Source organism: Rattus norvegicus, chromosome 15, assembly GCF_036323735.1.
Source record: "Rattus norvegicus strain BN/NHsdMcwi chromosome 15, GRCr8, whole genome shotgun sequence".
Lineage (NCBI taxonomy): Eukaryota > Metazoa > Chordata > Mammalia > Rodentia > Muridae > Rattus > Rattus norvegicus.
In genome coordinates, this window is record NC_086033.1 from 84,725,377 (window position 1) to 84,744,571 (window position 19,195).

Genomic DNA, 19,195 nt, shown 5'->3' on the forward strand with positions numbered 1-19,195 from the left:
TTCCTCTTCCTCTTCCTCCTCCTCCTCCTCCTCCTCTTCCTCCTCCTCCTCCTCCTCCTCCTCCTCCTCCTCCTCCTCCTCCTCCTCCTCCTCTTCTTCTTCTTCTTCTTCTTCTTCTTCTTCTTCTTCTTCTTCTTCTTCTTCTTCTTCTTCTTCTTCTTCTTCTTCTTCTTCCATAGCTGAATCTAAGAATAAGTCGCTGTAAAAGAATATTAATCTACTTCTTTATTGGAAGGGAAGAGGAACCTGGGATACACAAAAGGTTTTCTAGTCCAGTAAAGCTAAAAGGAGACTTCAAAAGTCAAAGCCGTCAGCCATCCTTGTTGGGCATAATGATGTGATGAGCCTCAGAAAAGCACAGGAATAACTTTACAACGTTCTATAGACATGGATTTTCCTAAAACTGTCACTTTATACTGCAATTAAAAATAAAAAGCCCCCATTTTTAGAACTAAAAATATTTAATGCCTTTGCATCTTTATTTCATTTACTTTCCTATTTAAAAGAAATTTAATTATTTGTGCCTATGCTCCTTTATTCTATTTCTCTTTTCTCATTTATGTTAAAGACTGAAGGGGCTGTCCATGGATTTAGTAGTAACATGTTGTGTGTGTATATATATATATGTGTGTGTGTGTGTGTGTGTGTGTGTGTGTGTGTGTGTGTGTTCCTTAAATGTTTCTTGTGACGCATTTCCTATAGAAATATTGGATGTCTGTTTTCTCTTTATTTCCAGATGAAACAAGAAGCCATTTCAATGTGACTGAAATGTGACTACTAACCTCTCTTTGCCACAAATACTACAAATACTACTATTACTATTAAAACTTCCATGTAACATTCAAAATATTACATATTTCCTCTTCTAAAACCCATCGCTTTCTCAGACAGCCTATAAATTCTGCCACAAGGTTAGTGCACTTAAAAATTGCAAATCAGAGCATTATAACTACAAGGAAACCATCACCGGTCGTGTCAAAGGGGCAAAAGCAAATGGACAGGCAGATATGTCAGTCAGATGAACAAAAAGCAAGCTTCCTTGGCAGTCACTGCCTGGCACAGTTCCCAGCTCTCCAAACAGCATGGGATCAGATGGAGAAAATTTACTCACATTAATAATAAGACAATCTATAGTGAAGATAATATCTGGAGATATAATATACCAAGCTTAAGTGTTATATTATTTTTGGGCAAAAATAACTGAAGGGCACATAGTTATCTTTTGCTAGAAGCACCTTGAAAATGTTTTCAAGGTACCCAATGAATACTAGCATTCTAACAGCTGCAAATAGAAGGTAATGCCCAGGTAAAGATGCTAACTAGTTACACGACGGCACCGTCCCTGTACGTGTTAATGTAAGCCTCTGAAGCACACCCACCTGTGTTTGAATGTTCATGCCCCTGTACATTTGCCCAGTCATGTCCATGCCTCCTGCTCTGAGGCCAAACAATATCAGTACTTGTATTTTTCTTCACATAAAAACTCCTATAAATTAGTTCTGTTTCTCACAACATCAGTCTGTCTTCCTCACCACCTTTCACAGAACCTCCAAACTGGACTCTGTCCTTCATCCATTCTCCACACATTGCTTGTTCCCCATATGTTAAAAATTTATTTTTTTATTCACATCAGATATGAGAGAAAGATAACTTCTAGTATATAAACCTCATTCTTCAATCAGTATACCAATATTTTACTAGGAATATTCTTATTATATCACTAAAGGTTAGTTCACAGAAACTCTAGAACAAGAATAGCATAGATCATTTTCTTGTTAACTTAGTTTAATTACACTGTAACTGAATATTTTCTATGTGTGTTTGGAGTTTACAAGGGTTATTAGTATATGGAACCTTTCTTGACATTCTTTCAATCAATTTGGAGAAAGAACTTTGAAGAAATGATGTTTTCTATAAAACTTAAGCATTTGTGAGACAATATTAACCTCCTCCCTAGGGTAAGGTGGGAGAAGCCAGAAGGGAGCATCTCAAACAGTGCATAGCCTAGCAGGACCTGTCCTACAACTGTTAGGTTCACAAACTCATTGAAACTGTTACAAAGAAGCAAAAGAAAATGGTAACTATGTAGAGTTGGTGTTCCAAGAAGACCCGTCAGCATGTGCGATTTGCTAACCTTTTATCTTCTACAACTGCCAAGCCAATCGCTTGTCAAACTGCTCTCACGGGTGTTACTGCCTTGACTCTTCCGGTCTGTTCTATTGGTCAGGGTTGGGTCTCGATTTCCCAGCCACGACTTCACAGGAAGCGCATGTTAGATTTTCCTTCTGACTTGCAGTTCCGATGCCACATGTTTTGGTTAAGAATCTCATTGATAAAATTTGAAGAGAGGATCCTTAAAAGATCTTCTTAGCCTGGATCTCGTCATAAAAATAACGAGACCCAAACGAAGTCTGACAGTGCCTCACAGAACAAGAAGGCACAGGCACACAGCGTGGTCGGTGGCACCAGCCAGAGTATGGATGTGGAAAGGCTGCGTATCCCACATCTTCTCACTATTGACAGTTTCTAAAACAAACAAAACCAACTAAGCCCTAAAAATTAAATAAAGCCTGAAAACAAGACCATAATTAAGTGGATTTTACCAAGTTCTCCCTCCAGAGCAAGGGATTCAGTGAGCACTGCTGATTGTCCCTGGACCAGGACAGCCTCTGACCTCATGGCAATGTGATCATTCTGTCATGGAAAGGTCAAGAGGAGCCTGCCTAACTGAAGAGCCATGAACAGGGTGTGTGGAGCCAAGCTTCAGGCTGCCCACTGTTAGCATCTAAGGACAACTCCCTCAAAGTTCACACCTAGCCCCTAACTGGAATCTGTTTACCTGGATAGGTACATGGGATATTTACTAAACAACATTAATTATCCAGAGGGAAAAAATGAAGCTCAAATGTTGCTGGGGACAACATACAATGACAGGGACTGCCAGCAGCAGGCCGGGATGGAGCCATCTCAGAAGCCCATGGCAGCTCCTTGTAAAGTAGGGTGGCGTCTGGGACCTTGAGAAGCAGGAGACACATCCCTGCAGGGGACCCGCCATCTGAAATAAGAGGCTGCCTGCAGTAGGCCGGGATGGTGACATCTCAGTAGCCCCCGGCAGTTCTTTGTAAAAACAGGTTGTTCTCATTTCTCCTAACCTTAGCCCTGGACAATGGCTGTATAGATTTCATTTGTGCACCACTGCCTTTCAGTTGGCCGTGGTGTGCATAATTATTCTATTATATCTGACTTTCCTACTTCTTTCTCCTTCTGCTCTGGTGAATTCTGTGAAACTAGATGTTCCTTGATGTAACGATTCTTAAACAATTGGAAACTGAGGCATAGGGGCACAGCATAGCACAGCCCTAATGGCCCAGGTGCATGCCCTGTGTTCTCATCTTGGAAACAATGTAATAACTGCACAATGGTAGCTCCAGATTAATGCTTGACTTGCAAAGAATCTTTAAAGAAATTACTAGAAAATGAAATAGAGCCAACATTGGGACCCTAAGAAAGGAAAAAGTTATTGAACTTAGGAATTAAGTTTTATATAACATTTAAGAGTGGTTCCTGGATAAGGAAGTATAGAATATATAAAATTATATACTAGTAAACTAAGTCAAAATACTGGGACTCTTACCAGAGTCATTGTGTGCAAGGAACAGAAAGTTTGCGGAACCACTGAGTTAAGGGTTAACTTGATTCTTTCTGGCCACTGCCTGGCAGTTTAGGCTATGTCATTTATTAGTAGAGCTTCACAGGAAAATGCAAGTAGTTGACCTCAGAGCTTTGAGCTCTGAAGTATAATAGGTTAAAAGTTAAAGTTTAAATAATGATAAGTTTACAGTTATTATTATTTTGGTCACAGGCCTGGGAATAGGGGAAGCTTGAAACTTTGGGGAACAATTGTAATTCTTAGTTCTTTGTGGGATGTGGTTATTCTTTTGAATTTGATTTGTCAATGACTATACAATGTCTTTTTTTTCTACCTACTTTTGAATTATCAATAAAGGACTGGGACAAGAGAAAGGCTGGAGAGCATGAGAGAGAGAATGTGAAGAGTGAATGAGAGAGTAAATGAGGGAGAAAATGTCAAAGCGAGTGAGAGAGCATGAAAAGAGAATGTGAAGAGTGAAGAGAGAATGTGAGGTGTGTATGAAGATTGTGTGTGTGAGTGAAAGGAGAGTGTATGTGGTGCATGTGAGATATATGTGTGAGGTGTGTATGAAGAGTGTGTGTGAGAATGAAAGGGTAATAAACAGGGGTGTGCATGAGTGTGGGAGTTCGAGAAAAGAAAACTGCAATTTAAAAAAAAAAAGCAGAGTGCACAAGAGAATGCAGAGTGTGTGCAACCCCAAGCTGAGAGAGAGAGAGAGAGAGAGAGAGAGAGAGAGAACTTTAAGTCTTGAAATTGCCTGTCAGTTTGTACCCAAAGAGTAGTCTGTGTATATTTATTATGTGCCTTCCAGATATCCCTGCTTCCAGTTGAGAACCCCAATCCTATGTCAAGGCTGGACCCTGGCAAAATATAAATTTCTAGACTAGGAAACTGCCAAGGAACAGGCATTTCATATTCCCTAGAGACAAAGCTGGAGACCCAGAGGGCAGGGGACAGAAAGCGTTGATGGGCCTGCTTCCTCCCAGGTCTTCGGTATCTCAAAGTCCTTGCCAGGCATGTGAAGGCCAGAGTTAAGTGTAAAAAGCACCAGAAAGCAGGCAGGAAGTGTGGCCTGAGACCTTGTGTATGGGGGAACACAGGCAGAAGTGTGTGTCTAAGAAAATTGGGGTGATGGGTTGGAATTTAGCTCATTGGGTAAACTTACAGACCTGAGTTAAATCTCTACAACTGTGTAAAACTTCTGTGTGTGGCAGCTGCGTTTACAATCTCAGTAATGGGGAGGTGGGCACAGGAGGGTCCCTGGTACTCACTGGCTAGCCAGCCCAGCCTAATCGATGACTTCGTTAGGGTTTTACTGCTGTGAACAGACACCATGACCAAGGCAAGTCTTATAAAGGACAACATTTAACCGGGGCTGGCTTACAGGTTCAGAGGTTCAGTCCATTATCATCAAGGTGGGAGCATGGAAACATCCAGGCAGGCATGGTGCAGGAGGAGCTGAGTTCTACATCTTCATCTGAAGGCTGCTAGGAGAAGACTGGCTTCCAAGCAGCTAGGATGAGAGTCTTACAGCCCACGCCCACAGTGACACACCTACTCCAACAAGGTCACACCTACTCGAACAGGGCCACACCTTCTAATAGTGCCGTTCCCTGGGGCAAGCATATACGAACCATCACAATGGCCACAAAGAAGACAGACATTATTCCTGAAGATGACACCCAAGATTGTCCTCTGATCTCCATGCATATGGGCACACGTGTACATGTGCACACGCATAAATGCATGCAACATTCTTGCTATACACAAAACACATACGCATTCACATAATTAAAATATAAAAATTAATATTTTCCATGAATTCGTCTAATAGTGGCAACGTAGAATCAGAAGGTTTGTATTACAGTGTAAGAGAAGGCTGTGTGTGTGTGTGTGTGTGTGTGTGTGTGTGTGTGTGTGTGTGTGTGTGTGTGTGTAAGAATAGAAATACATTGAGGAGAGACAAAAGTCAACATATTTCTTGACCAGATGTGTTTCCAAGCCTGCCTTACACAGTTCTTCTCAAACAGAGAGGAAAAAGGAATGCTAGGGGGAAAGGGACTCACAAGTTCCAAAAGAAACAAAGTAAGTGATGTGTTTTGAAAATTAAGACAGGTTCTTTACTCTCTTGGTGGAACCACTGTCTAATTTCTGATGCTATGCTGCCCACAAAGAAAAGAGATTGGTGCCTTTGTCAGTGCCTTCAAGCAACAGGAAACATAGCAGCTTTTCTCCTGGTAGCAGTCTTTTCCTCCCGACCCCCAAAAAACCACAAACAAACAAACAAACTGTGGTTATAAATACTGTCTGGGAAAGCCAAGCACCTACACTGAAAAGTGCCACGGCGACCTGTCTGTGGTTCCCCACCTTTGTGCATCCTTCCAGAGTATGAACATCTCTCTAAGTGCCCTTTTCCTCATAGAGGACTGGTCCCCAATGGACGAGACTTCTGTAAGGCAGAGGGAAGGGATCCACTGGCAGAGGCCCCGGGAGGCGGCAGCCCACTTACCAGAGATTCGTTGGCACACTGGAACACATAACAGATGTACTGGCTGAGCCCCGGCTCCAGAGACTCCCGGCAGATGAAGCCAAAGTGATCCACATGCTTTATCCCCTACACGAAGGGAAAGAAACACAAGCAACGCTTATGGGGATGCGTTCTGCACATCGACGCGATTTCTACACTTTCCTAAGTCCACAGATTTCTCCCTCTCGGCAAGGACACAGAAGACGCAGCGTCACAGCAGGCTCACAGAATACCTACCCGTTAGTGCAACAGATAGTCTCACACCCACTCAGACCCTTTGCTTTCTGACAAGGAAAAAAAAACGCTACTGTGATCCAATTCTTATAATGAAAACGTGCTGCTTGCCTGTAGTGAGTTTTCAATGTATTGTCCTAGAACGACAGTCGACAATTCACCCTAAAACCCTTCCTACTCTATGCAGAGCTACGAATCTCAGGAAAACTACAAGCGACAGTTCTCAAATTAGATATACAGTTCCATAAAGCTCATGTGGAACTTGCTGGAACATTAGTCAATCTATAGATACTCAAGGGACCACATAAAGAAAGATTGATCCTCGTGTTCTCTCATCTGTTCGTTGCAGGTACCAATTATCCACATTCACAAATCACTGCAGTTTAAGATAAAAGATTTCAACTAGATTTACTTTAATTAAAAATTCAGTCTTTGGGAGGAGATGGTTCAGCAGTGAAGTCACTCGGTGTACATCAAGCCTAGAAACCTGGGCTCACTCCCTGGAATCCACATAAAGGTGGAAAGAGGGAACCAACCCTACAAAGTCATCCTCTGACCTCTACATGTGTGCCGTGGCATACACACATGTGCGCACACACTAATACACACATGTGCACACACACTAATACACACATGCGCATGCACTAATACACTCATGTGCACATACTAATATACACGACATAAAATACGTTTTCAAAATAAACTTTTAAAAATGTAAAAGTTGAGTCTAAATACACACGGAGACCAGTAAGTAATCAGCACCTTAATTCAATAGCAAGCACGGTGATTTGAAAAGCAAGGTTGATAGAAAATATTAAGTGTACCTGCATCACCTAAATTCAAATAAAAAGAAATATGTCCGTGGGGACAGATTTGCATTTAAATTTTGGCTCAGCTCATGACTTAGTTTTGAGATACGATGCTGAGTTGCTGAAAACCGTCTCTAAGGCTGGAGGGTGAGGGGTTGTTGTGGTATTGGGGGAGGGGGGGTGTTGTTTATTTTCATTATAAAGTAACCTAAGGGCAGCCATTTTGAGAAAGGTGTGAGAGTGGAGAAACTACCCTAGTGGTTCCAAGAGTGCTCTAGCGAGAGTTACCACTGTCCTTTCTTGTTATAATACAGTTGATCTATTTTGCAGACATGGCATAAAAGAAATCAGCTGAGAGGGCTTAAGACTGTAAGTCAGGTAAAATGAGTTCTACCTTGCACAATTCTGGTGAAAGACCTTTTATTACTGGCTTAGTGCTAAGTGGGGACCTCACAGGGCCTCATTAGCTTAGTGAGTCTTCCGATGTTGACAATGCTTCCAGGAAAAGAAAAAAAAGCACTCCCTGACTCCCATAATGACCAGGAAAAGCGTCACACCACTGCCCTTTCAAAGAAAGAAACATTTGTACTCGGAAGGTACTCAAAAGCAGGCCAGTTACAACACCGCCACCTTGTATCCATTCATCCCCTGCAAGGAAGTTCCTAAGCCTGGGTGGTGAGGAGAGACGGACAGGCTGCTGCCCGCTAGCTTCCTTCTTGCTCCTGCTGACCGTTTCCTGAACCAGAATATCGTAAGTCAGAGCTTGTCGTCAATAAATGGAAAAAGGAGAAGATCGTATTCGAACTTCCACATCTGCATTTGTCTTTGTGTGTGTCATCTGGATTATCGGTGCACACTGATCTATACTTCCTGGGCACCTTAGGGAAAGCAGAGACAGGAGGTGCTGCCTTCATGGATGCGCCTTGGCATGAGGTAAACATAAGTGACTATCACTGTCACTGCGGCACCTGACACAAGGCCAGCTATAGAGAGCGACTCGTTCACAGCGGCCCTGTGTACTGAGCACCTAAGGGCTACATGAGCCTCTAACGTCCCACCGAATAAGACACAGTCACACCGTGAGTCACCAGCCCCTGGAAGACTCGTGATCTTGTAGGGACCTTCCCATAAACACACAACTACAAGAGTACTTAATAAGTATTGGGGGGGGTGGTAAAATCATAGACCCACTAAAATTTCTGTGTTTCTTAAATAAGAATTTCAAAATTTGCAATAGGACCTTCCTATATTCAAATGGTACTGTTCTCTAAGTGACTAGAGTAGAAAACGTTTAAGACAACAAAATTTCCTATTACAGGAACAATATCAAAACAAGGTATTAGAAATGAAGGTATATTTGCTAAAGCAAACAAGTACTAGAACATAAAAAAAAATCCTTGGAGCTGGAGAGATGGCTCAGTGGTAAGAGCACCGACTGCTCTTCCCAAGGTCCTGAGTTCAAATCCCAGCAACCACATGGTGGCTCACAACCATCTGAAATGAGTCTGATGCCCTCTTCTGGTGTGTCTGAAGATAGTGACAGTGTAATCATAATATATAATAAATAAATAAAATATTTAAAAAAGAATCCTTGTCATCAAAAGAAAGTCTTTTTTTTTTTTTTTGGTTCTTTTTTTTCGGAGCTGGGGACCGAACCCAGGGCCTTGTGCTTCCTAGGTAAGCACTCTACCACTGAGCTAAATCCCCAACCCCTAAAAGAAAGTCTTAATGTCACGCCAAAAGTAATGCTGACTACAAAATTCAAATAAACATTGTGTATATATATATTATATATATATCATGCATAATTTTTCTATGATTAGAAGTATGACCCTTTGTCTTTAACAAACGAGCTGTCTCTCCAGCTCAGATTTTTCAACATCAAATGTAGAGACCCTGTAAAAAAAAAAACACACACACACACACACATTCTTGAATGCACTATAAGTCGCAGGACAAAAACAAGTAATTAATTCTTCATTTCACAGAGATGCCTTTGAATACGTAACCTCTCCACATTTTGACTTAAGTACAGTCTTTCCGGACATGTCTACAATATATTTAGCTAGCTCGAACTTTGGAGTAGATAGTGTAAAACATCACTATAGTCTATGACTAATATTATACACAGTTGTTTCTACTGGTTATTTTTTAAATCATAAGGACATATTTTATGGAGTAAAATATAAAAGAGTGAAGGTTCCAAAAGATTCTTTTCAAAATCTACCATTTATGGTAACACCCGCTGAAAAGACTACTTCTCTTGTGTCATCTGCTGTGGGATAAAGAACGAATATATCTTGGTGACAGCCACAAGACCCACAGCCCAAGTATCTGAGGAACACTCTCTGTGAGGTATTTTCAGAAGAATTCACCACTACAAAACTCCCTACAGCGGAAGAGACTGGATGAAATATCACGAAGTCAGAGAGCTGAGGGAAAAGTCGATGACAGACACTGGAACTGAGTCTGTTGCCATAGAGACAAGCACACGAATACGTTTTAATTGTAAGGACTTTTTTTTTTAACATTTTTTTCCTTAAATTGGAGTTCACTGATGGAGCAACTGGTGCATGATGTGTAAGAAAAAAGTCCTAGGTTCATGCCTCAGGGGAGCAAAAGGAGGGACGATGAAAGGAAAGAAAAATACTTGACGTAAAACAATAACACATGACCTGTGTCGGCCCAGCTGTTGCGGTTAATTCTGGAACATGACAATGGGTTTCTTCAGACACTATGCTGTGACGTGATTCATACCTGAGAGCAAGAGGAGATGTCTTTGAAATTCTTCTCGAGCACGACTGACTTAGTGTCTGGACTGATGAGGTTAATCTCAAAGCGGCCGACCTTTAAAGGTAAAGGAAAGCACTCCAGTTACTTCAGCTCTCCAGGACCCCAAGCGTTCTTGGCAATTAAATATTGAATAACAGTGATTCAAACGACGTGGTCCAGACAGACCTATACTGCACATGTTCCACCAGATAAGTCAACCCAGAGGCAGCTGACGCCAGACATTTCTTTCCGCTGTCTGAAAATTAAGCGACCTTCCTTGGATTCTACAATTCAAGCCAAAGATTATAAGTCTTTTTTTTCAGTTAAGAAATAATTTTTTTTTCAAAAATGTGCAACCTGGAGCTGGAGAGATGACCCAGCAGTTAAAAGCACACGTTGCTCTCTCAGAGCACTCAGATTTAATTCCCAGTACCACTTTGGGTGGTTCACGACCGTCCGTGACTCTAGTTCTAGGGGATCTGATAGCCTCTTCTAACCTCAGCAGGTACCACGCAGAAACGTGATGCACATGCATATCCGATAGATGCAGGGGAAACACTCATACACATAAAATAAATAAATCCAAAAAAAACTTTTTCAATATGCAACCTTAAGTCTGGTCACGAGTCTTAAAGTCATCAATTACTAAGTCACATTATAAGATGTTCTCTGAATCAGTCAATAAAATGAAATATACAGGACTGGGCTTTGTTAAAATTTTAGAAAACAGATATTCAAAAGGCTAACAGAAACAACTATGACTGGTAAAGAACAACTCTGGCAGCCCGAAGAAGAGGGGAAACTGACTTCACACATACTGCAGAAAAGCCAGAGCCACTCCAACCACAGGCCTAGATGGGGACCTTAGAAGACCAGGACCGAAAAAAAAAGATCCAAGCCGATGACAGCACTGACTAACTCCAGACCTTCTCCAAGACAAGAGCGTGCACTCAATCCTCTAAGGGAAATGACATTTCCCATGGCCCTCTACATATATAAACTGTTTTTTAAATAAAAATTTATCTTTGAGAGGGACTAAAAATGTGGCCCAGCAGCTAAGAGCTATGCAAGCATGGGGACGTGAGTTCGGGTCCCAGCACCCACTCAACAAGGTGGCCTTGGTCTTGCAGATACCGTAATGTTAGAGCTGCAGGGGGCAGAGACAGGAGGATGGCAGAACATTGCTGTCTGCCAGGCTACCTGACAAAAGAATTCCAGTCCAAAGCAACAGGACAGACAGTAACAATGCACAAAACCTAACTCCTTACGGGGCATCAGTTCCAGACACACCTGCATACACCATAAACTCCTCCTCTCCCCACCCCACCCCCACACAGAAAATGATCTTTTACTTTGAATTTAGCTGTATCAAGCGACTTAAGAATTGACCTAGTGAGTCATCAGGCCAATGGTACTTCTTTACTGCTCCGTTTCTGGAGGCAGAGTAAGTTGATGTGCCACGTGACCGATATCTGTGCGTCTCTGCAACTCTTCTCTCCGAGAAGAAATAAATCACTTTGTCCTGCTCCATGCCAAATCCTGCTTTCCAAGATCCACACCTTAAAATCACTGCTAAGACTCTAGTTTCATTTAAGAATGCATTTAGGAGTCAACCCAAGCCAGACGCTGGTGATGGACACCTAGTATCCATTACGCGATCCATTTCAAAAATTAAAGGAAGTCTTCCATTCTCTCTCCCTCTCTGGGGTCCATGAAGCATCTGTCTGTGTTCTTTCTCTCATTCTTCTGCCTTGTGGGGGCAAAAACGAAGGTAGAAGTGTTTGCTGTGGCTACTGGGGTGAGCAGAAAGAGGAGAGAGAGATGGGGCAGGATTACTGGGAAGATAGCTTAGTCTCAAATGCAGGCAAGAGGACAATTCCCAGACCTCAGTTTAAAAAAAGAAAGATAGAAAAGGGAAGCGGAGGGGAGGGGAAGGTAGTAGAGGAGAGGAGAGGGGAAGGGAAGTGAGGAGAGGAGGGGAGGGGAGGGGAGGAGAGGGGAAAAGGGGATAACATTTGAAATGTAAATATATAAAATATCCAAAAAAAAAAAAGAAAGGAAGAAGAAGCTGCAGGCCAAAAGTTCCCTCCCAGCCTACCTGGAAGAGCATGGTGCGGTTCTTCTCCGAGTCTGAGGGCTGCACGTGACTGGGTGCGCTTGCGTGCCGCCTTCTTGGCTGGGTTTTCTGGTTGTTCTCGTGAACCTTCTTTTGCATGACGCCTGTGACACTGCTGCACCGAGATCGGAACTCCTGCTGCTCATCAAAGCCACAGTCTTCCAAAATCCTCTCTGGGAAACAAACCCGAGAGCTGGCCAGTGCGGGTTGGCTGGCCAACGCAGGGAGGCTAGCCAGGGAGGGCAGAGCACGGGGGCAGTTGACTAGACCATCTGGCTTCTCAGGCAGGCCGTCATCTGGAGACACAGGAGACTCAGCCTCAAGGACACCCATCTCGTCCCCGTCCCCGGGGTCACCACCTCTCTCGCCCTGCAACTTCAGTCGCTGCTGCTCATGCAGGCTGAACTTGTCCTTGCAGTCATCAATGAGGCTGGAAGGTGCCTTCTTGTGGGTCACGATCACCCGCCCACAATAGAGCACTTCGAACTTCTGAGAGTTGTAGAAGGCGTCCTCATTATCTTTGCTGGGTTTGGCGTCCTCCTTCATGGCAGCCTTGGATAATTGCCGGATGCTACTGATCACATCTGGAACCTGGGGGGACAATTGAAGGCCTCCTTTTAGTGGCGGATCCTAAGGTCATTTCTGTCTACCTGAACGGTTACACAGAATGGATTTTTCAAGTACTGCACCTACATACAGGAGACAGAGCTGGCGAAGTGACCCTCTTCTGACATAATCTCTCTCAGGGGAAAATTGAAATTTAAACAGTATTCTATTTTCCCACTTTAACTATAGTATTTTCAGTAAAGCAAGGTGACTTATACCTGTAACCCCCCTTGGTGGTAGGCTGAGGCAGAAAAGATTGCTATGAGTTTGAGGCTAGCCTGGGCTCTAGAGTGAGACAATATCTCAAAAACAACAAACATATTTGTCCAAAACAGAACATGATTATTTAGGCTATGGAATCTTCAATAAATGATACCTTTTACTCCTAGGTAAAAGTTGGAATGTGTTGGAAGAAACTAGAGTTCCAACAGTAAGAGTAAAACCAGGCGCCCTCATCTGGATTAGCAAACTAAATTTACAACAGGTTTTACTGAAGAAGTGACACTGGAGGACTGAACTCCAGGGGTGGCTGCAATTCTCAAACACCTTATGCAGGAATGTTTAAGGGCACAGGACTTTAGGAAATTGTTAAACAGCTTCTTAGATGGAACCAGATGTCCACCACCTCAGCGTGCACACACACACACATGCACGCATGCACAGGCACAACTAGCATACCTCCAGATATTTCCAATTCTGTAGGACTGATTATGAAAGAAAGATAGAATTTATGTTTTCAAAGGATAGAGATGTCTGTGTTTATTTTTCCCCAGCTTCCAAAGCACCTAGAATAATTCCTGGTCCCAAGTATGAGGATCAGTCCCCACAAAACTCTCCCGATTATTTTATAGGAAAAGGGAAACAGCTATACTATTCTCCAGGTTGCCCCCTATTTTGGCATGTGTGTCTTGTCCTTAAACCTTCTAGAGACCATGTCAAGACCAGGATTTCTTCTCGTTCACAGCTACTTAGGACTCAGTACCAGAGCAGTCATCGTTTTAAAACAATGTCTGTGTCAGCAGGCAAACATGAAGATTCTCTGTGGACGATACACTCCCCATACTATCTTTGCACTGACTTGCCGTGATCTGTCACATCAAGTGTAACGTTGGGTGTCTGTGCCAACTCGTAACTGAGAGTCTTAGCCCCGTCTTCTACTTGCCTTAGGACAAGGCTTTCCCACCTGAAGAACCCACAGTGTTGGAGAGGGAGCAATTGACACTCAACCCTACTATATAAAGTGCATCTATTTCAGTAGGTAAAATACAGCCTTATGTAAACTCAATAAACACTCTTCATCTAATTATCAACCCAAGGATCCCTAAAACGTAAATCTCAAAGATATATATATATATATATTATATATACCTACAGCTAATGTTTCTGATACACACACACAGACACACACACCACACACACACCACACATACACACACACCACACACAGAGACCACACATACACACACACCACAAATATACACCTATACCTATTGTTTCTGATATATATCAGAATATATAGTCCCTGCAAAATTCATATATATATATAATTTTGCATATATATATGCAAATTGCATGTATGACTGATGCTGCAAAGGCCATGGGTGACTTCAGATCCTTGAACTGGAGTTAGGAATGACTGTAAGCCACCAAGTAGTTGTTAAGGCTCAAACCTGGGTCCTCTGCAAGAACGGTAAGCTCTTAACTCCTGGGCCATCTCTCCAGCCTCCGTAGGAACTTTTTCACTCATGCTTTAAAAGGAAAGGATTCTCATTACTCCCATTTAAGTGATTTGGGTATGGTCTCAGAGTTGAATTCTACAAGTGAGACTCAAACAGCCAGCTCATCGCTGCTTTCCGCCAAGCCCTCAGGACTTTCTTTTACTGTTGTGTGGAGAACTGAGATCTCTGAGTGAAAGTTCAGTCAGTGGCCGAAATACTACAGCTGCTGGGTCTCTTCTCTGGGACCCCAGAAAAGGCCCAACACCTCAGTGGAATTCAGTATATGGCTCCATTTACATAAGCAGAGCCTGCCATCCTGAATCCTAAACTGAGTGGGTAATTTAACCTTCCAGTCATTTAACATGTTTACACCATGAAAATGAGTCCAATTGCCTTTAGTATCTTCTCCCAGACTGTAATTTACCACAGCTTCAGTGACCTGGACCACAGACGCTAACCACAAAAGTGAGCTAAGGGTGGTCCAGCTCTTGTGTGTGCTTTTTCATGTGTGAAAGACACAGAAAAGGAAATTGAGTGTCCTACAGCCTCTGCTTGTACAACCATCCCACGTGAGAAAAGACACTCTTTATTAGCATTACTCTGAGGACAATAAGCTAGTCACAGTAGAGAAATGACTCACTGGAGAAACACATGCACACACAGGCACACACAGGCACACACACACACACACACACACACAGGTATACACACACATAGGCACACACACTTGTATACACAGGTACACACACATACACACAGGCACACACATATAGGCACACACACACACACACACGCACATGGCATACATAGGTACATAGCACACACACATATAGGAATGCACACATATAGGTATACTCACATGCATACACAGGTACACAACATGTACACACACATATAGGTACACACACATGCATACACAGGTACACAACACACACACACATACACACACACACACACACACACACACACACACACACACACTCCAGATGTTCTTTTTCTGCATTTGCTTATGGGATTCACCAGAGACACTGTAATAGAAAGGTTCTCTCCCTCCAGAACTGGCACATACCTGGTTTAGTAAGTCAATAGCATTCTCTTATAGCACAGTACTAAATGGTAGGTATTTACCTGTGCAGTTATGAATACTGCTGAATAAATCTGAGTCCCCTGTTCTCTCTACTGTACTGTGACATATGGGTTTCATGTGAGGAAAAATCTAAGGTGTGGTAATGTGTGTTTTACCATATGTGACCAGTAGGAAAATCTTGGGCTCAGAATGAATATTGTGTGTGTGTGTGTGTGTGTGTGTGTGTGTGTGTGTGTGTGTGTGTGTGTGTTGCTTATATTCAGGAGACATGGGCCCCTCAAAAACGGGAACCACAGCTTCTCCCTCTGCTCATTGCTCACTTATAGCAGGAAGTACCCATGTGTTTCCAGAACACCCCAAATGCTGCAGAGTTCCCCACCACATATAGTCTAGCCATGCACTCCAGTTACTTGTGCTGTGGCAACAAATATCTCCCCTGCTCAGATGCTGCCTGCAGCCCACACGGCCTGAGTCAGACTTACAGTTAATTCAAGGCGCTGTTTTTATTCTGGGCAACATTTACTCTCCAGCAGAAACAAAACCAGAAAAGACGCCAGCCAGCTAGACGGTAGGACGTTTACATCCCTTGGCCAGCTCTGCTGGTGTTTTCTCAGTTACCACTGGGGAGTGGTATTTCACCTCTGCAAATGAGAGTTGACTCAAGATTGAAAAGGTGACAGAGGAACAGAAAAGAGCCAAAACCTGGGGCTCTGTCTCTACATCAGTGTCAACATAACGAAAGAAAAGAAAAACTTTTAGCATTTTAATATTGAGCCCGAAAAGGCCTACATTGATGGAATTATTCACTTCCAGCAATGTACAATAATTTAACGGATAATACAACTGGAGGAGCTTTTTCAAGCATCTGGTGCCATTTAGAAAATGCCCGGTGCCACCTTTAGCTGGTATCTTCCTTTTACACATCCAGGGACTCAGTAAAACAACAGGTTCAAGTAGCAAGACTCAGACATTAATGCAATCTACACTCTAGATCCCTCCAGCTCCTTCCAAAGTACTATTCACTCCTCGGATGCCATGTTGCTACTTATCATCCACTAAACATGATTATTTCACACAGTCAAACATATTGGTGCTTCCAAATCACAATTTGCCCAACTCAAGAGAACACCAATTCTACCACCACCACACATCTGTCTAAACTTTAGCCAGGAAAGGTTTCAGAAAACCCAAGATAAAACCCTGGCATTCAAAAGTCCCCAAGGAAAGATACCTTCGATCAGGAAGCCAGCTGATACCGGTGTCTTCACAGAGAGTACGAAGTATGCTAGACTGACGGCCTCCCCAGCTTTCCCCCTCTGTCTCTCGCTTTCTGAACAAGCCAGCGCCAGTTTTAATGCCGTTGTGTAAGTCCACATCATCACTGTGTGGCCAATGAGGAGTCTTCCCAACCATAATTGCTTCAAAAGTTAAGCATTTCCTGAGCCTGCAATCAGGAAATACACAGATTGCTCGGAAGGAAGGCACCAAAACTTTGACTTTTTTTTTTCAAAATAGTAAAAAGAAACGCTTTGTTTCTGATGACTATTCCCTTTCTTCTGCTCTTTAATCGTGTCTAACGATTATGAATTTTATGAATACATAAATAATTATGGGTACAGATAAAAGAAGATTAATCTACAGTAGGAGGTCATTTTCCTAACAGGACTCAGATAGACTTCAGTAAATATTTTAAATGAATGCAAATGAGAACTTAAGAATATACAAAGTAACACTTTTAAAGGCCAACTGGGTCCATTGTTTACAATTGATGCTAGCCTAGTGGGCTGGTTCATTAGCAATCGTTTTTCTGTAGCCAGAAGTGGGCACTGCAGTATTAAAATGAAGGGAAAATATAAACGCTGAGGGAAAATATTACAAAACATGTCAAATACACTGACAGAGGTGTCTATAACTGGGAATCACAGCTTAAAGTAGCATCGGCCACATAGAAACAATATGGAGTCTGTCATACAAATGATATGTCTTGGAGCAATGGTTCTCAACCTGTGAGTCGTGACCCCTCTGAGGATCATATATTAGATATCCTGCATATCGGATATTTACATTACAATTCATAACAGTAGCAAAATTACAGTTATGAAGTAGCAACAAAATAAACGTGGGGTCCCCACAGCATGAGGAACTATGTTTAAAGGTTGCAGGAAGGTTGTGGACCACTGACTCAGAGGAGGGTCGTTCTCTGTCATTCTGCTCTGCTTAAGAGGCAAGATCATAAGGGTGGGAAAGATGGCTGAGTGTAAAGAACACCTCTGCTGGCCCAGAGGACTGGAGTTCGGTTCCCAGCACGCACGCATAGTGGCACACAGCCTCCCCTAACTCCAGCGGAGCCTGACGCCCTTTCTAACCTCTGAAGGCACTACCACTAATGCACACAAACTCCACATGAACACACTTTAATTTACAAAGACAGAGGAGGAGGAGGAGGAGGAGGAGGAGGAGGAGGAGGAGGAGGAGGAGGAGGAGGCGGAGGCGGAGGAAGAGGAGGAGGGAAGAAGGAGGATGGGGAGGAGGGGGAGAAGGGGGGAGGAGGAGGAAAAGGAGGAGGAAGAGGAGGAGGAGGAAGAAGAGGGGGAGGGGGAAGGAGAGGGGGAGGGGGAGGGGGAGGAGGGGGAGGGGGAGGAGGAGGAAGCAGCAGCGGCAAGACCATACATTGTCTAGGCAGGGTAAGATGCTGGACTTAGAATGAGATGAAGTGAGATCAAGGGCTTTAAGAGTAGTTAGGCAACTCGACGTTGTCATTTCTATCAGGTTTCATAAAAATTTCATTATTGAACAATGGAGGATGGTTGGAGGGTTATTGGTTCCTGTGCCCGCTCCGCAACAGGGCTCAGCCGCTCACGAAGGCAGGACACAGGAAGTTTTGACCACACTTACCCCAGGCCATTGACAGGCGGGTCCTGGGCCATAGGGAAGCCGCGGGACACCGCTGCGTGGGTGGGGAAACGCAGTCTGAGGCTCAGGACACAGCCGGAGCTGGTTCAGGGATCCCAGGGCCTGCAATGAGGCCAGGGAATCTGACGAGAAGTGTGCACACACCCTGAAGCCACTTGTTGCTATAGAGAAACACACCAGTCTTAGCCACTTTTCCAGACAGCGTTGCCTTGGCAGCGCACCCAGTTCACACGCTAGTTTGAGACGAGGCTGTCTGGTAAACGTCCTCGGAATATCTGTAGATGATATCTCTCCGTGCAGCCAGTCTGATCTTCAATTCTGAAGCTCATTCAATCCATTACCCTCAGCCTCAGTAGGGGACTACAGGTGAATGCTGTCACATATGGCCTCGTTTTTAACTTTTTCCCACAATTCCTCCAGATGCTTTGCCTTTGCCTTAAAACCCTAGGTTATTATTCCAAAGGAAATGATCCTTGGTAATATAAACTTTAATTTGGGGTTGGGTGCAGAGTGAAAATAGACAGGAGTAATAGAACGGTGTTAAAAATCACAGAATTGCAAAGCTCTTGGTATCCTTGAGAAGCCTCTGGTCTACCCTATCTTGTTTCAAAACAAACGTCTTACATCAAATGTTAAAGCAACAGAGAAGATAATGAGATTAAAAGAGATGATGGGGGGGAGGGCAAAGAAAACAGAGTAGCTCTGAGGCTTGAACCAGACTCCTATGAGCAGCTTTAGTTTTGACCTCTAGGCTATAAGCC

At 43.2% G+C, this 19,195-nt stretch overlaps 1 protein-coding gene across 4 annotated transcripts in view; it reads right to left on the bottom strand.

Annotated features, from left to right (window-relative positions):
* The window catches only part of Tbc1d4 (TBC1 domain family, member 4), a 178,121-nt gene that overhangs the window by 54,621 nt on the left and 104,305 nt on the right, over nt 1–19,195 (bottom strand). For 3 of the 4 annotated variants that reach the window (NM_001427219.1, XM_039093969.2, XM_039093970.2), the window contains exons 2-4: nt 12,093–12,701; nt 9,980–10,069; nt 6,162–6,266 (exon numbers count right to left, since the gene is read on the bottom strand). In NM_001427219.1, coding sequence (NP_001414148.1) covers nt 6,162–6,266; nt 9,980–10,069; nt 12,093–12,701 — 804 coding nt within the window. Of the gene's footprint in view, nt 1–6,161; nt 6,267–9,979; nt 10,070–12,092; nt 12,702–16,752; nt 16,973–19,195 lie in introns of those variants that run through there. The other variant, XM_039093971.2, reaches the window with a different exon arrangement.